The sequence below is a fragment of the Hippocampus comes genome, unplaced genomic scaffold (assembly GCF_001891065.2).
Source record: "Hippocampus comes isolate QL1 unplaced genomic scaffold, H_comes_QL1_v1.1 scaffold50, whole genome shotgun sequence".
NCBI classification, from domain to species: domain Eukaryota; kingdom Metazoa; phylum Chordata; class Actinopteri; order Syngnathiformes; family Syngnathidae; genus Hippocampus; species Hippocampus comes.
The window spans coordinates 1,265,619-1,273,910 of record NW_017805122.1 but is presented as its reverse complement, the minus strand read 5'-3'; the positions used below and the strand labels follow the sequence as shown (position 1 = coordinate 1,273,910).

The window sequence follows — 8,292 nt, the reverse complement described above, 5'->3', positions numbered from 1 at the left end:
GGGGGGGGGCGTATGCGGTGGTGGTGAAACAGTGGAGGTGGGAGCACGAGAACACACAGAGGGCCTGACTACCTCGGAACACGGGCTCGGGCTCAAAATCAAACACAATGTCATTGGGGTAGGAGTATAGGAGGGGGCTTGAGGTCCGTGTTCGGTGCTTCCTCAAGCAGCGGGCAGGGTGGTTCGGGGGGGCTGCAGGGCAAAGAGAGACAGAGACAGACCATCACTGCTACTCACTCACCCTGCGTGCCCACCAAGTGCCCAATCCAAAGGAGATCACATCGAGCGCCGTTTTTTTTTCCCCCCCGCGCTTGATCAAATGTGTACTTGCACATGATCAGAAAGTCAAGCGTGGAATCTTTTTTTTTTGTTAAATGGTTTACTGCTGCGGGTCGTTACACGAAGGGGGGGGGGCAGGGATCCTATAAGACCTAAATAAATTGCGAAGAAACCCCCCCCCCTTTTTTGGCAAGTTATATTAACCCTTTAATGCATGCATTTTATTTCAGTCCATTGCAAAATCATCACGCCGCATTTGGTTTTTAAAACATCAACAGTTCCTATTATTAGGTGAACATGTAAACTGAATATTAAAAAAATAATAATACAAATTTCAAAAATAAAAAAAAAAGAAAGCTTTACCGTTTTGTGTCATTGGAGAAATTACTAACTTTTAACCAATTAAATTAATAACTACCTTTTTTCAAAATTGATTTTGAATTATAGCGGTTTAATGTATTTTGGAATGCCCTTTTTTTTTTATTAACTCTTGTGTAATTTTATACGTCTCATTTTTATTTTATGAAAATATTTGTTCTTTAATTTAAAGGTCATTTTTTTAAATTACAACAAATGCTCCGAGGGTCAATAATGAAATATTTTTAACATTATTATTCATGAAAAAAAAAAAAAAAATTACACTTTACTGATGTATACCAATTTATATGACATCACAACTCATTTAGGTTTTTTTGTTTTTTTTTTTTTAATTTTTAATGGATAGAAAAGATCGGCTCCTATTCAGTTCAAATCACTGCGTGGGAGCTTGAGTTGGGGGGGCCAAAAAAAAATAAAAAATTAAGGAAAATGACGTCCGCAAGCGAGCTACAAGCGCCGACTTGAAAGCTTCTAGGGTCTTTACGCGCACACACACACACACACACACACACACACACACACACACACACATATACACAAAAAGAACAGTGCACGCAGACACGCGGGATGGTGGGGGGGAGGGAGGGGGGGACACAGAATGGAGCGAAGTTCCTTACCTCCATCCGACCTCACTAGTCCCTGATCTCGGATCAGGTCCTGAAAGAAAAAGGTGGCGACGAGTGAGCCCCTTCGTCATTTTGCCGGATTGTTACGCAACGGTGAGGGCCAAATTAAAAGCCGAATGCCAACACGTGGTTCCAACACTCACGTCGATGTTGACAGGCTCGATGGTGTTGATATGGACGTTGGGGGCAGAGGACGAACGGTCCCGCTGGCCAAACTGGTTGCGGTGATCCTCCTCGGCGGGCCGGAAACTAGGCGGGATGGGGATGGACTTGGATGGGGACAACGTGGCGTGACATATAGACCTGGAGAGACCACGTGCGTTCGTTAGCGCGGCGGCGCCTCGTTGGGGGAAACGGCCTTGAGTAGGCAAAAAAAAAAAAAAAAAAGGGGGCGGGGCTCACCCGGTGGAGTCGGACGGAGGGAGCGACGGACAGGCTTCGGACACGGGGGTGGTCCCCTCGGAGGAGACCTCCTCTTGGGTGAAAGGGTGATGCTCGAAGAACTTGGACACGAGCAACAAGCTGCGCGGCGTAAAAATGGAAAACGGGATTCTGAGTCGCATCCTCATTCATTCGCGACCGCTTTTACATCAGCAACGGCTTTTTTTTAAATAGATTTTTATTTATTTATTTATTTATTTTGCGAGCGACTTACTCCAGCTGGTCGTAGTTGACGCACATGAGGGGGACCTCGGTGCTGCAGCGCTGGTGGAACTTGTAGCCGCACGTCTGACAGCGGAAGCCCTGGAAAAGCAGCTTCCTGCAGAAGTCGCAGAAGGCCAGCGTGAAGAAGGTCTTCCTCACCTGGAGACCAGAAGCGGGGTTCCGTCAGCCACGCTTTGCGCCATATTTTAAACGAGAAATATTAGGGAGGGTCGATACGACTGCCATGACGAGGACTCACTCGTTGCAAACTCACCGATACCAAGTACCGATACCTCGAGTTACATTTGATATTTTCTCATTTTAATTCAACACACATTTTTGTTTTATTTTTTTTAAGTATCGGTGGCTGGTATCCACACCCTCCATCGCAACCCGATACATACCAAGGACCGATACCTTGAGTTACTTTTGATATTTTACAATTTTAATTCAACACAAGGATGGAAAAAATGTGAACAAAGTTTTTTTTTTTTTTTGTGGAAGTATCGGTGGCTGGTATCCACCCCCTCCATCGCAACCCGATACATACCAAGGACCGATACCTTGAGTTACTTTTGATATTTTACAATTTTAATTCAACCCAAGGATGGAAAAAATGTGAACAAAGTTTTTTTTTTTTGTGGAAGTATCGGTGGCTGGTATCCGCACCCTCCATTGATACCCGATACATTAAAATAAAGCCTGCGTCGACCCAATATCGATATCTGGTATCGGTACTTGCTCATCCCTAATAAATATTATGAATGCTGTTGATATTACTCGGACTGGATGAGCGGTACTCACAAAATTGTGCGTGGTGAGCGGCACATTCTCCAAGACTTCCACGTGCAACTCTTCCCCGGTCAGCCAGGAGATATCCGTGTCCCAACCAATCGGCTTCTTCTCTCTGTAGATCGATAGATTTTAACAGTGCAGTGGTATTCTCTCCCGGATTCTCATTTCAGTGCGTTTGCAGCACACTCACCCGTCCTGTATCCTGTAGACGCCGCAGCACTCCGGGATGAGTCCTCGCATCATGAGAGCCTTCTTGAGCGAGTCTCGCACGGTCATCCCACACCGGGCGGGGACCTGAACGCAGCCGGGAAACACCCCCCGGCTTTAGTTTCCGGTCTTTAATGAAAACGTGTGGACTACCACAGAACGCAATGGCCCCGCTCACACTCAGGGGGGCGTGGTCTAAATGACGAGTTATCACGTACCACCGTTCTCTGTTTATTGGGCAGGAAGACCCGGACGATGGGCTTCTGCGGAGAGCGCGGGTTGCTCCGGCTGGCGTCCGCCGGTTTCTGGAGGACGGCCAAGGTGTTGGGTGCCGAGGGGAAAACCTGAGCGCCGACCCCGCCGCCGCCGGCCACGCAGCCTCCCATCTTGACCTCCAGGAGGGTCGGCACGGGAGTCGGCGAGGAGGAGGGGAAGTCCGTGCCGTTGCCCGTGGCCTCTAGCAGCTGCTGCTCCCTCTGCTGCAAGGCGTCCAGCTTACTGGTGTACTCCTCATAGGCCTGGGGGGGAGACGAAGAACGGACAGTGGGCTTAAGTGACATTCTTGAGGTTCTCCGTGGAGTGAGAGCAAATGACTCTCACCTCAAGATATATGGAGGGAGGATTGTGTTCTCCTCCAAACTTGTCCAGGAGAGCCTCTAAGTGTTCTTGCGTCAACTTGATCATCTGTTTGATGTTCCAGATCTGTTGGGGGTGGGGGGGGGGGGACACATTCGATTCATTTTTTTGCCGACTTGGAAATTAGGCCCTCGCTTTTGTGAATACAGATCTTCTCATTGACGAACGATACGGTAATTGGATAGAAAAGGCGGTATCCATTCATGAGAATGACATCACCCAAAACCGATCGACAGCCGAGAGAATGATATGACATCATGCAAGCTCATCAGTTTTCAGGCTTCCCTTTTTGCCTGAATGAATTAGACCTATTCATAAAACCGAAGCAGCAGCGCGCAGTTTTCAAGCTTCGGCAACATCACTCCATTCCCCCCTTCAACAAGTCGGGATTGTACAGTCAATAAGGACCAACACTGACGCAAATCGCAAAAAAAAAAAAACACAGCAAGTAATTGACTAGTACCCCCCAAAAAAGTTTGCGATTACGTACAGATATCACAGCATGTCGACAAAGCAATTTTTCTATGAGACAACGTGATGGCCAAACTAAATGAAGCTCCTCCCATGACTTCAACATAGTTGCTTGGCACCGTGGTGCCACCTGATGTCGCCAAAGCAATATTTTTACTTTCGATGGCTTTGGTCTGTGCACAAAAACAGCAAATCATAATAACAATTATAAAAAAAAAACAATGGGCACAACAACAGCTGCATTGAGCACGACAGTGCTTATTTGTGTTCAAATACCTCAACAGCTTGTTTAAAATATAGTAACTTGGGAAAATAAATGGCATTTAGCGCACAAAAAGCATCCCTAGGCATAACAAAGAAATCTTTCCATTCTATTCTGCCTTCATTAAATACGATCAACAATTCAATATACTGTCCAGCAAAGATAGCGGCACCAACTGTATCACTCGCAGCGCTAGCACATGATAATGCTTCACGCTTAAAACGGGCTGAGGGGTGAACTATGACTCAATGGGATGTCGAAAAGTCGGCTATTTCCTGATATTGCTCTTATCCTCTCTACTTTCAGGAACTGTATCAGACGCTGGCTGTTTCCAGCGCGAGGCCCATTTCAGGGGAACCTCAAAGTGTGAATGACAATGAACAAGCTCAAATCAACAATCAATCGCACACTATTAACTAATTCTTGACAATAAATCCACCCACGTGACCATTATTAGAGGCGGGATGAAATGAAGAACTCCTAAAAATAAAATAAAAGGGTAAGCAGAGCTGCACTGAGCTTGGCTAGACGTCCCGAGTAGCATTAGTGACTGGTAAGCAAAACACAAGGGGATTCCAAAAAAAATGAGTTCCAGCTCTCGACCACCACTCACATTCACATCTATGAAGAGGCTCCACTTCACCTAATATTGAGGGTTTTTTTTTTTTTTTTAGAATATGGGTTGGAAATTTGAACCAGCGAATTTCAAAACTGTCAAGATACAATGCTACCCTGAAAAATGGAAACAAAATCGATTTGACTGGGAATTAATCAAAATTAGTGTTGATTTATACGCAGAGACCTGCATGGGCAAGTGTATATTGCGTTTTATTTTTTTTTTTTGTTGGCCGTTAAATGTACCAAAGTAACCTGTGCAGCTGCATTATACTTCAACGCGAGCATCCGCTCCCCGCACGTCCACCATCAGCCCCGAGTGGGTCTCTCCGGCACGGTGCACCACCACCCCACTTCCACGGCAAAAGCGCCATTAATTGCCCCGTCTTTGTTGTGTCAACAGCGGCGTGCGTTGTGTGCCGTGGCGGCGCCGCAGTGAGAGCCGACTGGAAGGCGAGCAAGGCCCCGAGTAAACATCGACCCCTACGAATAAAACCTCCCCGTCCAACTGCCGCATGCTCCAGCCTAACGCGAGCAGAGGGTCCCGGGAGCCCCTCCGCGTCGGTTCTGGTCGTCACCCTCCCTCTTCCCCCGCTTGTGCCGCATCCCCCGCCATCCGCGGAGCAGCCGGTGTTTCCTGAACATTTCCATCCAATTAGCCTCGCTCGCAGCCCCGTTCGCCGTGCCCACTTGCCTCCCTCCCACTTCTCCGCCGCTACCATCGCACCGCCGCCGCGAAGCGCCTACCTCCTCGTCTTGCGGACCTCCGGGGATCCCCGGCGAGCAGGAGGGCTCCAGCGCTGCGCCGAGCTCCTCGAGGCCCCGCTCCCCGCCCGGTTGCCGCTCTGAGGTGTCTCCGTTAAAGACGGGCGGTGGGGACTCGGCGCTGCTCAACGCCGCCATTTTAAAGTGTGAGAAAGTGAGTGGAAAATAAGAGAGACAAGCGCAGTGGCGGCGCTGCGGCCGCAAGGGGGCGACAAAGGACAGACTTGAGCTGTCTTGCAAACCATCACACCACACAAAACACGTACAAAAGACACACAAAACATAATATACACTCGACAGAGACACGAAAGAAATACACACAACCTACAAGCGCACAAACACAAACAAATGCAATTCACAGCCCGTTGCCCAAACCCCTCTCACTTCCTCTATTATGACGCACCTGCAGATGGGATGTGGTGGCCCCTGATCGCTTGCAAAACCTGCCCTTTGCTGTCATGATCCCGCACCCCACCTTCAAATGTCTGTGTGTGGAGTATTACTGTCGTGCTGCTTCTTTTTCAAATACATACGGTGCTCCCCTTAAAGGAGCTCACTTTGGGGTTGTGTTTGTTCCATTTTGTTGCAACCTGTGCTACAATGACTATAAAGCTATTGTGATTCTAATACATGCACAGAAGACTAATCCAACACACAAACGCCACGCACGCAAAGACAACCCACATGCATACACAACAGACGTGACACACAGCCAGCCACACATGCAAAAAAGGCAAATACAACACAGCTAACATATTCATAAAACACAGTCCACACAATACAGCATATATACACAAAGCACACACCCATCAATGCAAACATTCGCGGAACACATTCAAAGCATGAGTAACTTATACGAACACACAACATCATGAATGAATATGAGCATTCAAGTACCAAAGCAAACAATTGAATGTAGTTGTACTTTTATTTTTTTCCTTGAATACTTTCAACACTCAGTGACAATCCATCTGGAGTCAACAAAAACGTTTCCACTTGTGAAACTTAAATGCAACACAATGAGAATAAGACACAGACTACAAATACAATCATGATTTTTTTTTTTTTTTGGACGTCTCATTTGACCATCATCCACAGTGGCTGGGTACTAAGCCCACTGATGTTGTGAATGCTCCGAAGAACGTACTGGAAGGTCGATCACGAAAGGCTCTTTACAGTTCCAGTTCCAAAGTGATGCAGCGGCAACGTCGTGGCTCACTTCTTCTTGCTTGCTCTCTTCCCTTCTCCTTTCTTTGGTGGGCCTTTTCCTCTCAGCTTCCTCAGGCGACGCATCTCATCCTTAAAATCTTCATGCTCGTCCCTGCGAGCAAATGTCGAAACACATTCAGACGAATTCACAGATTTTTTTTTTTTTTATGACGTGTCTGGGACATGCAAACTCAGATAAGCAGGAGGTTACTGTTACCTATCAAAATTACCTGAACAGTCCCATGAACCTGAGCTTCTGCGTCATGGCGTAGTAGATCCTGTGCTGCGGGTACCAGTCGTACACCTCTTTCCTCTTGGCCATGGGAGGCTCCTGGAAAAGGCGGACCACCTTCATGGACTTGGGGTCCGTCTTGCGGACGACATCCCCGAAAATTTGAGCACTCAGTCTGGCCATGCGCAGTGCATAGTTCGACATGCTGGCCATAATTGCTGAATAAGGAGAAGGAAAGATGAATTGTGAAAAATAATATATTTAGGAGAGATCCATAAGGGACACTTTCTTCTTGCAATTGCCACGGAAACATGCAACCAATACTACCCTTTTAAATCAGTTCATTTAAGTACAACACAATACATCTGGCGAAAATACTAGCATTATGGTGTGATTCAGGGCCACGCTGATACGTGCTGGATGAAAACATGACAAAATGGGCATCTACATTCAATAAGTGCAAGTCACATCGTCATTATTACCTTAATTACAAGGCCGTGTAAAGACAAAAAAAATCCAGCTAGTTAGACTTGTATCGGCAAACAACGCATCACAAAAAAAGCTATATTTTTCATTTTATACAGTAGGCAGCCCAAAAATTCTTTCGTTAGCGTCTAACCTTCACTGCACGAGCGACACTTCCGTGTTCCGTTTGGTGCTGAGCATTGATTGGATAGATGATTCGACTTCCGGGTAGAAGATTCACTTGTCTTTTCGCATTTTTTTTACTTTCAATTTTAATTTACATGTTTTTAGGTATCTAAGGTAAAATGGAAATAACCATAAGTTATAAAATAGAAAAACATGAAAAATAGTAAACAACATCTTCTTGTATTTTCGTGTCAAAAGTAAGTCCGCTACTATTAACCTGTCCGACAGTCTAATGTGTCGCACAAACGTTCCCATTCTCGAGCCGCTTTCTACGATGTACACAATAAACATAATTAGTTGTATGCATTTAGATTTATTTTTAAATATTTGTTTTAATATACTTTTGCTGGCCTCAAAGTGATAGCGTTTTATTTTTGTAAGTGTGAGGATTTTGAATCCACTAAAAAACAAAACTGAAATGTTTCTCGTTTTGACCACCCGAGGGCGCTACATGACAAACAACGAATACATTCAGGTATCGTCTAGATCAGGGGTCCCCAACCGCCGGTCCGCGGACCGGG

At 46.2% G+C, this 8,292-nt stretch overlaps 2 protein-coding genes across 4 annotated transcripts in view; both read right to left on the bottom strand.

The window, feature by feature from the left end:
- Positions 1–5,847, bottom strand: part of braf (B-Raf proto-oncogene, serine/threonine kinase) — a 9,357-nt gene extending 3,510 nt beyond the window's left edge. The window contains exons 1-10 of one of the 2 annotated variants that reach the window (XM_019866211.1): positions 5,662–5,847; positions 3,531–3,632; positions 3,149–3,448; positions 2,914–3,017; positions 2,733–2,835; positions 1,939–2,087; positions 1,686–1,805; positions 1,427–1,586; positions 1,275–1,314; positions 73–192 (exon numbers count right to left, since the gene is read on the bottom strand). In XM_019866211.1, coding sequence (XP_019721770.1) covers positions 73–192; positions 1,275–1,314; positions 1,427–1,586; positions 1,686–1,805; positions 1,939–2,087; positions 2,733–2,835; positions 2,914–3,017; positions 3,149–3,448; positions 3,531–3,632; positions 5,662–5,817 — 1,354 coding nt within the window. In that variant the 5' untranslated portion in view covers positions 5,818–5,847. The remainder of the gene's footprint in view (positions 1–72; positions 193–1,274; positions 1,315–1,426; positions 1,587–1,685; positions 1,806–1,938; positions 2,088–2,732; positions 2,836–2,913; positions 3,018–3,148; positions 3,449–3,530; positions 3,633–5,661) is intronic. The other variant, XM_019866212.1, reaches the window with a different exon arrangement.
- A 741-nt stretch (positions 5,848–6,588) lies between these two features.
- mrps33 (mitochondrial ribosomal protein S33) lies at positions 6,589–7,829 on the bottom strand. Of its 2 annotated transcripts, none has more exons than XM_019866214.1 (3): positions 7,740–7,829; positions 7,119–7,338; positions 6,589–7,000 (listed from the first exon to the last, which is right to left on the bottom strand). In XM_019866214.1, exons 2-3 carry the CDS (start codon positions 7,331–7,333, stop codon positions 6,895–6,897), a joined length of 321 nt encoding a protein of 106 aa, XP_019721773.1. In that variant the 5' UTR covers positions 7,334–7,338; positions 7,740–7,829; the 3' UTR covers positions 6,589–6,894. The 2 variants fall into 2 exon arrangements, with proteins under 2 accessions (XP_019721773.1, XP_019721772.1); XM_019866213.1 differs by lacking the exon at positions 7,740–7,829 and adding an exon at positions 7,603–7,700.
- Between the last annotated feature and the right edge of the window lie 463 nt (positions 7,830–8,292).

Bases quoted from the DNA above. Each gene is read 5' to 3' on its own strand.
- mrps33 (XM_019866214.1), bottom strand. From the start codon at position 7,333: ATGGCCAGCATGTCGAACTATGCACTGCGCATGGCCAGACTGAGTGCT. The intron at 7,001-7,118 runs GTAATTTTGATA...ATTTGCTCGCAG, and splicing joins AGGTTCATGGGACTGTTCAG to GGACGAGCATGAAGATTTTA.